At 41.9% G+C, this 11256-nt stretch overlaps 1 protein-coding gene and 1 non-coding gene across 2 annotated transcripts; both read right to left on the reverse strand.

Moving 5' to 3' along the window:
* Positions 1 to 7950: 7950 nt before the first annotated feature.
* Positions 7951 to 8067, reverse strand: LOC122026028. Its single transcript, XR_006124001.1, has one exon. It is a non-coding gene; the product is annotated as a U5 spliceosomal RNA (small nuclear RNA).
* A 1445-nt stretch (positions 8068 to 9512) lies between these two features.
* LOC122022810 lies at positions 9513 to 10342 on the reverse strand. Its single transcript, XM_042580926.1, has 2 exons — positions 10280 to 10342; positions 9513 to 10166 (listed from the first exon to the last, which is right to left on the reverse strand). The coding sequence occupies exons 1-2, from the start codon at positions 10340 to 10342 to the stop codon at positions 9513 to 9515; spliced, it is 717 nt and encodes a 238-aa protein (XP_042436860.1).
* Between the last annotated feature and the right edge of the window lie 914 nt (positions 10343 to 11256).

Below are 11256 nucleotides of genomic sequence, written 5' to 3' on the forward strand. Positions count from 1 at the left end.
TTCCTCCTTTTCTTCATAAACTAAAGGAGGTTTCTCGGTTATGGCACTTACCTCCGGTCGGGGCGTCTTCCGAGCGGACTTTGCTTCCGTCTTGACCATTTCGACATAGCAGCGCTGAGCGGCCAACTGATCTCCTCTTACTTCTTCGACCCGATCCTCTACTGGGAATTTGATTTTCTGGCAGAAGGTCGAGACGATCGCTCGGAATTCATTGAGGGTCGGTCGGCCAAGAATGACATTGTAAGCGGAGGGGCGTTTACAATGATGAAGTTCATGGTCCTCGTCCTTCTGAGCAGCTCCTCCCCAAGTGATATAGCCAACTTAATTTGATTGATCAATTGGACCTCATTGCCGGTGAACCCGTACAGTGGGGTTGTCATCGGCAGCAGCTCTCCGCGATTGATTTGGAGTTGATCGAACGCCTTTTTGAAGATGATGTTGACCGAGCTACCAGTATCAACGAATACACGATGAATGGTATAGTTGGCGATTACCGCTCGGATAATGAGGTCGTCGTCGTGCGGCACTTCAACTCCTTCAAGATCACTGGGGCCGAAGCTGATCTCTGGTCCGCTCGCCTTTTCCCTACTACAACCTATAGCATGGATCTCCTACCGTCGAGCATAGGACTTTCGAGCTCGGGTGGGGTCTCCGCTGGTTGGGCCACCAGCGATGATGTTGATTTCGCCCTGTGTGGTGTTACTTCTATTTTCTTCCTCACGAGCGGATGGCCTGCTTCGATCGCGTGTGGCTCTGGTCGGATCGGTGCTTCTCTGACGAGGTTGCTACGGTGATCTTCTTGTGTCCTCTCGTCGATTGGAATGATGATGCTCGTGTCGCCGATCAAGAGAGGGGACCGGCGATGATAACTCTTAGGCGCTGGTTGGGCGACCGGGTTGAATCCGTGACAGTCGCAGGTGTTGTGAGTTAAAGATTGATGGAATGAGCAAAACAAAGGGGTTCATACCTTCCCCTTGGATCTCGGTCGCTCGGCGGCAACATGCTAGACGACGTGTGGCCTTGATTCCTAGTGTGGGCGTACTCCTTCAGCTCGGGGCCCTCTCGGAGGCTGATGGCTGACCGATGGCCTTCGTTCGGCCGCCGAGGGCGTCTCGGACGGTGCCTCCTTCCTGTTGGAACCCCGAGGTATTTTGATGTGATCAAACAAGTTAAGCTAGGTCCTGCGTTGTTTAACCCTTGTGTCTAAGTGTGCAGGAGCTTAGGAACACAGGAAGTCGAGCGGAAGACGCGGCTAACGAGAAGGACGGCACGGGGAGAGAGCCGACGGGCTCGGTGCGTCCGAGGGACGAGGTGACCACGGAAGAGTACACCGGCGGACGAGAAGAACGTGCTCGGCGTTCGAGGGACGAGAAACCGGGAAGGAAGGCTGCTCGAGGAGAAGGCCGGAACATGGGTTCGGGTGAGCCCTATTCCGGAAGGCCGAGATCACCCAAGCAAACGGAGCCAGAGCGAACAGACCCGGACCGAGATGAGCTGGATCGAGACGAGCTGAACCAGAGTCGAAAAGTCAATTTAAGTTGACCTTAGGGCTCCGGGCGCCCGGAACCGACCGGGGCGCCCGGAACCGACTTTTAAACAGGATCGAGTTTTGACTCGATCCGACCGTTGGGGGATAAAATTTATCCTCCCCCAGGGCGCCCGGAACCCTTCCAGGCGTCCGGACCAAGACTATAAATATAGCCTTGGTCCAGAAGCAATAATCAATCAAGAACGAACTACTTGTAATCCAGTGCTTTCATTTGTGTTATTTCTTTCTGTGCTTTCAATGCTGTAAGAGGCTATTCCGCCCAGAGGAGAATCAATTAGTGCGCCTTCTTTGCCTTGGATTAGCAATCCTCTGATTGCAAACCAAGTAATTCCTCTGTGTCTATTTTCTGTTTTAATTAGTCTCTGCCTTTTTAATTACAAGTTCTTTTAAGTTAGTTGAATATCCGAGAAGGGTTTTTGGTTTTATTTTGTAGGGCAATTCACCCCTCCCCTCTTGCCGGCCTCCAAAGGGACCAACAAGTGGTATCAGAGCAAGGCGCTTCAGGAGGACTAACCGCCGATCGAAGCAACAAAGATGGCCGAACCAAGCATTGTTCCACCAAAATTCGAGGGGAACTTCGCAGACTGGAAGCGTCGTATGGAGGTATTCCTAAAAACATATTTTGAAATTCGGTTTATCATGAAATATGGTTTTGTAGCTCCATTAGATAAGGATGGAAAAGAAAAAGAAGAGAGCGATTGGACAAAGAAGGAGCAGAATGAGTCGGTAGCAAACAGCCGTGCGGAACATCACCTGCTGAGCGTGTTACCGCCTCAAGAGGTCAACCGCATCGGAAACTATTTATCTGCTAAAGAACTTTGGGAGAAGTTCTTGGAACTCCACGAAGGCACGTCCGAAGCGAAGCTCGCTAGAAGGGACATCCTCCGCAACAAACTGATGAACATCCCTCTGGAGAAAGGTGAGAAAGTAGCTGGTCTACATGCGAAGGTAAAAGAACTAGTTACTTGTCTCGAAAACCTTGGTGAAACGGTAACAAACCGGGACACTATACGCTACGCACTCAACGCGTTTCCAAGAACTCCGGAGTGGACATAAATCGTCGACGCCTACTACATCTCAAAAGACCTGGAGGTAAGTACTTTAGAAGAGTTATTTTCTACTCTTGAATTGCATGAAACCATGTGTGCAGGAACGATAAAGGATACAACCCAGACTATGGCGCTGAACGCAACCCAGAAGGATGAACTCGAGTCAGACTCCGAAGACGATCAAGAAGCATACATGGTAAGAAATTTTAAAAAGTTTTTTAGATCTAATAAATTTAAAATGCAGAATCAAAAGAATCAAAAAGGTAGAAGAAAGGTACGGTGCTACCAGTGTCAGAAGGAGGGACACCTAAGGGAAGAGTGCCCAGAACTCAAGAAGGTCAAAATGAAGACACCCAAGAAACACAACCTAAAAGCAACTTGGGATGACACTTCTTCATCTGAATCAGAAGCTCAAGAATATGCGGGGATTGCACTGATGGCAAGCCACGAAGGACAAAGCACATCAGAACCCAGCATCGATGAAGGGGGAGCGACGTCAGATGGAAGTAGCGAAGCAGGGGGAGATTCAGGCTTCAAGTCTGATATGGTAAGTGAGGTATGCCTCTTACCCCCTGATGAACTTTACTTTGGTATCAAAGCTATGACTAAATCCATGTATAAATTAGAAAATAAAAATGCCAAATTAGAAAATGAAATTTTAGAAACAAAGAGAATTTTGGCAAAATCATGTCTTATAGAGGATTTTGAAAAATTGAAAATTGAAAATGAAAAACTAAAAGAAGAAATAGAAAGATTGAAAAAATCCAATGGTTCAAATATTTCAACTTTTAGAAATTATAGAGGTTTAAATTGGTATTATAGATTTCATCAAAGTCAAATTAGAAATATATCAAAAATCTATATACCTAGAAAATACTTGGTTAATCCTGTAGGTAGGAACCTCTACTGGGTTCCAAAAACCTATTTAATTTAAAATTAAAATCAGACTTAGCATTTTCAGCAAGGAAATTAAACAACTAATTTCTTTATGAGGCTTTGTCTAAGGAAGTGGTTGTTGCTCCAATAACCAAGAAGGCCTAGTGCCTCGCCACGACCTGGAAGCCAAATATTGAAATGAAGAGTTTAATTGACTAACTGAAAAAGTATTAATTTAAATTACTTAATGCTTTAAAAGAGTTATTCAATTTGTATTAGAAAATACTTAAAAATTAATTTATATAATAATTTTTTTTGGAAAATAAATTTTTTTTGAAAATTTCTGAAAATTATTGACTTAGATATTTTTTAATTAACTTAGAAATTTTTCTATGAATATTGTCTTATACATTTTTTTTTAAAAATCGCCTTAGAAATCTTATATAAAAAATAACTTAAAAATTTTTCTGAATATTGACTTAGAATTTTTTTAAAAAACTAGATATTCTCTTTTGAAACATTGCCTTACAAATTAATATTAATTGCCTTAGAAATTTTTTATGAAAATTCACTTAAAATTTTGTTTACCTTATACTTGTTTAAAGAACCCCTATTTTTAATGTGATCAAAGGGGGAGAAGAATGTTAAGTCTAGGGGGAGGTATATAAATTTTTTTATGAAATATCTTTGGACTTAATTGCAAATAAATTGTTTTTATTACATCTGTTTTTCCCTAGCTTAACTTGGGTTGCTCACATCAAAAGGGAGAGATTGTAACCCCAGGGTGTTTTGATGTGATCAAACAAGTTAAGCAAGGTCCGGTTGTTTAACCCTTGTGTCTAAGTGTGCAGGAGCTTAGGAACACGAAGTCGAGCGAGACACGGCTAATGAGAAGGACGGCACGGGAGAGAGCCGGGCTCGGTGCGTCCAGGGGACGAGGTGACCGGAGAACACCGTGGACGAGAAGAACGCGCGGCGTTCGAGGGACGAAACCGGAAGGAAGGCTGCTCGAGGAGAAGGCCGAACATGGGTTCGGGTGAGCCTATTCCGAAGGCCGAGATCACCCAAGCAAAGCGGAGCCGGAGCAGAAAGACCCGGACGAGATTTGGATCGAGGCGAGATGAACCGAGTCGAAAAGTCAATTTAAGTTGACCTTAGGGCTCCGGGCGCCGCCTGGGGCGCCGGAACCCTTCCAGGCGCCGGGACCTTGATTTTGACCAAGATTTCAGATCGAGTTTGACTCGATCCGGTCATAAAATTTATCCCCAGGCGCCGGAACCCTTCCAGTGGCCGGACCAAGACTATAAATATAGCCTTGGTCCAGAAGCAATAATCAATCAAGAACGAACTACTTGTAATCCAGTGCTTTCATTTGTGTTATTTTTTTCTGTGCTTTCAACGCTGTAAGAGGCTACTCCGCCCAAAGGAGAATCAATTAGTGCGCCTTCTTTGCCTTGGATTAGCAATCCTCTGATTGCAACCAAGTAATTCCTCTGTGTCTATTTTCTGTTTTAATTAGTCTCTGCCTTTTTAATTACAAGTTCTTTTAAGTTAGTTGAATATCCGAGAAGGGTTTTTGGTTTTATTTTGTAGGGCAATTCACCCCTCCCCTCTTGCCGGCCTCCAAAGGGACCAACACTTCCTTCTTGCTGCCTGAACTTCCACTACATTGATATACTCGTTGACCTTCTTTAGCATGTAGTCGTAGTCACGGGGCGGCTTCCTGACGAGCGATCGGAAGAAGTCCCCGCCCACGAGCCCTTGTGTGAACGCGTTCATCATGGTCTCAGACGAGACCGAGGGGATATCCATCGTCACCTGGTTGAAGCACTGGATGTAGCCTCGGAGAGTCTCTTTTGACCCTTGCTTCATGGAGAACAGGCTGATGCTTGTCTTCTGATAGCACATGCTGCTCGCGAAGTGGAGGAGGAAGGTCATTCGGAAGTCTTTGAAGCTTCGGATAGACCCGTCCGGCAGCCTTCTGAACCACCGTTGGGCCGAGCCGGAGAGCGTAGTGAGGAAAACTCGGCACTTGACTCCATCTGTGTATTGATGAAGAGTAGCGGCGCTATCAAACTTACTGAGATGGTCATCCGGGTCGGCTGACCCGTTATATTCTCCGATCGCCAAGGGGGCATAATGTCTTGGCAGTGGATCTTGTAGGATTGCCTCGGAGAATTGCCGATTGATCCGCTTGAGAGAAAGACCAGCTTGGCTCGCTTTGCCCTTTCGCACGTCCCGCACGGGAGCTTCATTTGATGTGGATCCTTGCTCTTGATTTGCTTGCGCTATTTCAGAGGGCGTTTGAAACAACGCCCGGTGAAACGGAATGCGTGCGGGAGGAGCTTCTCTAGGAGTGTCGGTCGGCAGCTTATTCTGTCCCAATATTGAGAGTTGCTCCGGCCAGTCTTCTTGCGTCGCTCGACCACCCGAGGCCGATGTTGCTTGCTGTGTCAGCCTCTCGGCTAGCGCCTTTTGTTGCTGCTGCTCGACTATTTTTGCTGCCCATACTTGTATGAGCGCGTCAAGCTCCTCTTGCGTGAGCATCACGGTGTGTAGACGTCTAATTTCTTCCACCTTCTCGGCTTGGATTCAGGTGTGTTCCCACAGACGGCGCCAAATTTGATCCTGTCCGTGAGTGAGTCGGCGAATGTTGGGGAGATGGCGCTCACGTTGACAGGATGTCGACTGAAGATGACACGGACCTCCAACGACCTGATCCTGCAACAACAAGTCGTTAGTGTCGAGCCAGGGAGGGGTTCCCCGATGACGGTTCTCCGACGCTCAAGTCAGTTATCGGCGGCAAGCGAATGAAGAAGAAAGGAGCGGCAGCATAACTGTAGCTATAGTCGTGAACATACCTCCGTCGAAATATGGGGGTCCTTATATAGGGCTACCAAGAGACGCGTGTACGCTTCCCAAGATGTGCGCTCTTCTCAAAGCATACTTGGAAATGACGTGTCAGAAAAGCGTGTCTGACGCCATACCCAAACAGCCCGAGCATATTCCTGACACGATAGTGGAAGCTTCCACCATACAATTCTCTGCCCGATCATGCCGCCAACCATGTAGCTCGTCGATGACACTGGTCCCTAGGAAGATATCGCCAACTGCCCCTTTTGTCTGTTATTGGGCCGAGTGGGAGAGCCGCTCGGCCAGTTTATCGTCTGGGTGATACAATGGTCGGGTCGAGCCTTCGCTCGGCCGATGATCTGCTACTCGGCTCCGCCCTACCGAGCGAGAGAGCCTTGCCTGTCGGGTCGAGGCTGCGTCCACTGTTTAGCCGAGCGAGACGGCCGCTCAGCCTTTGTCCCTCCCTGCTTGAGCTTTATGAACGTCGGAAGCTTGGTATCTGACCGAGCTGTGGAAATGTCGAATCGGCTATTCTTCATGCTGACCGAGAAGGTAGCTCGCCCAATCGGCCTCGTGTCTAGGACATTGACCATTTTGACATCCTGTCGGACGGGCCCCACCTTATCACTGGATCACCGACCTCTACTTGTCGAGGGAAGAAATAATAGTGAAACAAGTCAGGAGATAGAGAAACATTGAATAAGCAAAAAATAATAACAACACCTCTTAAGATGCGAAGAGATTGGGGAATAAGCTGATGAAGCGGAATGCCGAAGTATTGGCTAACATCAATGAAGAAAGGATGCATGGATAAACGGAAGCCGGTTATATATTCTCTAAAAATAGCAACACTCTCCGGTGAAAGAACATGAGGGAGATCTTGGGCAATAAGAATAATCATGTAAGATGGAAGCCCGTAAGACATATGTGCAAGGATGACATGCATAAATTAAGAAATCTTCTAAAATTTTTCATGTCATGATTAGATCTTCCCATGATAAACTAGACATTTAGAGTTTAAAATTTAATTACAATGCATTATGAAAGATTTTTTCTTTAATAAGATAGCGGACTCAAAAATATTAATTGTCATGATAAGTCTCTCCATGTGTATTTATTAAGGTGACAGATAAAAAAATTTCATAGAATTGAATCAGTCATCCTAATTTGATATTACCTGGTTCATTATAAATTATAAATGGCCTTGTTTGCAATTTATTGTCCCTGGCAAAATAAAACACTTGTGATTTGCTTCAATTGTTTCTGTATTAGTATTGGTCGGAGCTTAACGAGCAAATTTCGTAAGGATTAAAGAGTATCTCAGGCTTTGATCCGTAAAAAAAAGAGACAGATTCTCTAAATAATCAGGATTCAAACAAAAAGTGGGAACAGATAACAAAAATTCAAATATCAAAACTTAACCGAACTAATCTATTTCGAAATTAATCCGCACCGTTGGATTTATTCAAAAGAACTGAATACCTATATTTTCAAAACAAAAAAAAATAAACTAAAGTAATCATTTATCAAAGATAATTTGAGATTACCAAACACTTTTACAATTATAAAGAACAAATGGTTCAATACAGATGGATAAAGGCGTCTAACATATAACGAATTTCAGGGACTTTTTTACAAAGCACCCTCCAAAAAGTGGCGTATGCTGCTTAAAGTGACGAGCACACGGTATTCTTTAGTAAAAGGCGAAAGAATAATTCGCTCTGTGCTCACCACGCAGCTGCGTGAATTTGACAAGTTGAGATTCGGATCGATTTATAGTAACCTATGTGCGAAACTTACTAAAAGCAAGCGATGTGGGACTAAAACCCAACCTGCGTAATGTTGGCACCGCCAATAGACCTACGGGCGCTACGGCATATCATGACTCGATCTGCTGCGGCGCCCGCGCTCTCCCTGGTTTATCCTTCTCTCGCTTCCACTCCTCTGCCCTCCAAAGCCAAAGGGCTCTTCAGAGCATCTTCCCTCCCCTCAAAAAGATTAGTAGTTTGAGAAAGAGATCTCCGAAGGTCATCTTGGACGAGAATGGATTTTCTGTGTCTCTGCCGCTGCCCTCCAAGAATGTGCATGAGGAAATGGATGGAAAGAAGCTCAAATCCAAGCAGAACACGGATATAAAAAAAATTGAACTACAAGAGAAAGGGTGGTTTTTTGAAATCCATAAGGAAATCTGAAAATGCTCCGAAAGGATTTGGTGGATCGGGAAAAAGGCAAGAGCCTGGCAAAGGAAGCAACGTTATTACTTTTCCTTGATTCATACGACTGAAGATAGCTTTCTTCCTATATAACTGTGATCTCGTTCTTAATTTATTTTTCTTATTTATTATTCTGATATATTTTTCTCAACCAATGACTTCATTATTGATCATTTCTTGTGCTGGAGATTTTCATTCGATGAATACGTTCGATTTTAGTGTCTCCTTCAACCTATCCCAAGGTAAATCATGGGCGGTTATCAATCTTTAGAATAATGACTAGCACATAAGGACATTTCCAACTCATCATCAAAATATCAAATTTGATGTCAATTTAACACTAAATTACTCCAATCTATACACCAAAATCCACACCAAATATGGTGATGGGAATAGTGCAACACCAAATATGGTATTGCACTATTCACATCGGTGATAGAGAGAATTTTTTTTTTAATTTTATTATATTATTATAAAATCAAATATAATTAATTAATAATTATTATTTTCTTTATTTTTATTTATAGTATAATTAAATGTTATTATTATTTATTATAAATTTAAATTAAGTGTATTTAATAGCATATTTAAATTTTATTATGTATATTTGTAAATATTTAATTTATTAAAATTATTATTTTAATTTTATTTAATATATTTTAAGTATAATTATATTTATAAATTATCACTAATTTCATAAACATAATACAATAAAATATTAAAAAAATTTATATGCATAAATATACAATACATTACCCTTTACATTGACATACAAAATTAAGATAGTAATGACATTAAATTAAAATATTACTAATACAAACTTAAAAACATAATTAATTAAGCTTAACAAACAAGTACATGGTACAAACGATACTAATAAAACACACATAAACTTAAAATTACTTTAATAATATTATAATACTAATATTCAGGAAGATCACTCCCCATTCCGCTAAAATAATTATGAAATTATCAGAAAATATTCGTAGGATTATGAGATTCTTGATCTTCACCTTGATATTGATTAAGTTGTGATCCTTCTCCCTGTATTTGAGATGTTTGAGATCTTTCTCCTTGATGTGCAACTGAATGAGATCCTTGTACTTGCATTCTCTTTTGCATAATTTTAATTTGCTCATCGCGAATATATTCACGCATCATCGGGTTAGAGATCGAGTTCAAATCTTTGAATAAAATTTTGGTTTCTTCCTTGTAAAGCATAGTATCTGCCATTTTTGTAGTAGCAGCAGTACTTGCATTCATTGCCTCAACAAGTTGAGCATTAATATTAATTACCTTTGCAATTTGTTCATCATTCTTTTTCTTCATTTTTGCTTTTTTCACCCCTAGAGGTCGTTTATTAGAACTAGCACCGCTATCTGAATCAGTGATATTAAGATCAAAAGCAGACACACCAGGAGATGAAGGTGTATGAAATGCTTCCTCGAAGAATTGTTGTTCAGATGAACCAGCATTAGCATTTTGTTGTCGCGATTTCATGGATGCAGTATTCATAAAGTCAATGCCAAATTTTTCAATGTCTTTGAGAATATTCCAGACATGGTCAAATTTGAAACCCTTTGTGTATTTTGGGTCTTCTGCAAATAACATTTTGGCACGAGTTAACTGCAAGAAAATAATTGAACATCAGTTATGAAAATAATAATATGTATTAATAAATTTAGACTTAGATTTTAAAATTTAGATAGGCTAAAATAAATATGAGCATAGTAATTTACAATATCTTGTTCCGATGCTCCACTAGGATTCAAATGTTCGATTTGTCGAATGCAACCTTTCATTTTGGATACTGCACTTAGCATAAGAAGCATTCTTTTTTGCAAAGATCTTGGCGGTCGGCTATGATGCACAAAATTTGGATCTGCATGAAACTCTTTCTCAACTCTTGCCCAGAATTGATCCTTCGATTGGTTGATCCCAATGATTGGATTTTGTGAAATATGAAGGTAAACATATAACATAAATGTTTATCTTCTTCAAATGATTATGAAGCTTGTCGGGGGGTTGCACTTATTTTAGTAGAAGAGAAACTCTCACAAAAATTGTTGACATACAATGTGTTATACCAATATCTGGTAAGCCATTATATAGTGAAAAAATTTGAATATAAAATTATGCAAATTTTGATTCAGTGTCATGTCACGTCGCCTGCCAAACTTGTCCCGATGTTGTCATTGTTGTGTCACGTCATCTTTGCATATTTGTCCAAATGTGTTCATTGTTAGGTCACGTCATCTGGGCACACAAAAATGTGTGTTCAATGCCCGGTCACGTCGCCTGCAAAACTTGTCCCGATGTTGTCATTGTTGTGTCATGTCATCTGTGCATATTTATCCAAATGTGTTCATTGTTAGGTCACGTCATCTGGGCACACAAAAATGTGTGTTCAATGCCCGATCACGTCTCCGGCTAAACTTGTTCTGATGTTGTCATTGTTGTGTCATGTCATCTGTGCATATTTGTCCAAATGTGTTCATTGTTAGGTCACGCCATCTGGGCACACAAAAATGTGTGTTCAATGTCCGGTCACGTCGCCTGCTAAATTTGTCCCGATGTTATCATTGTTGTGTCACGTCATCTGTGCATATTTGTCCAAATTACACTACTACAATTTGAGGGTAAGACATCATTTTAGAAGCAACACTTTTATAAACTGTCACAATAGGAGAAATTTTCTTAAAAATTTGCAACACTT

The sequence above is a fragment of the Zingiber officinale genome, chromosome 9B (genome assembly GCF_018446385.1).
Source record: "Zingiber officinale cultivar Zhangliang chromosome 9B, Zo_v1.1, whole genome shotgun sequence".
Taxonomy (NCBI): Eukaryota; Viridiplantae; Streptophyta; class Magnoliopsida; order Zingiberales; family Zingiberaceae; genus Zingiber; species Zingiber officinale.

What these genes read in the sequence shown, in the direction of transcription:
- LOC122022810 (XM_042580926.1), bottom strand. Translation starts at nt 10,342, where the DNA reads ATGAAAGGTTGCATTCGACAAATCGAACATTTGAATCCTAGTGGAGCA. An exon ending in GAGCATCGGAACAAGATATT is followed by an intron (nt 10,167 to 10,279) that starts GTAAATTACTAT and finishes ATTTTCTTGCAG; the next exon opens with TTAACTCGTGCCAAAATGTT.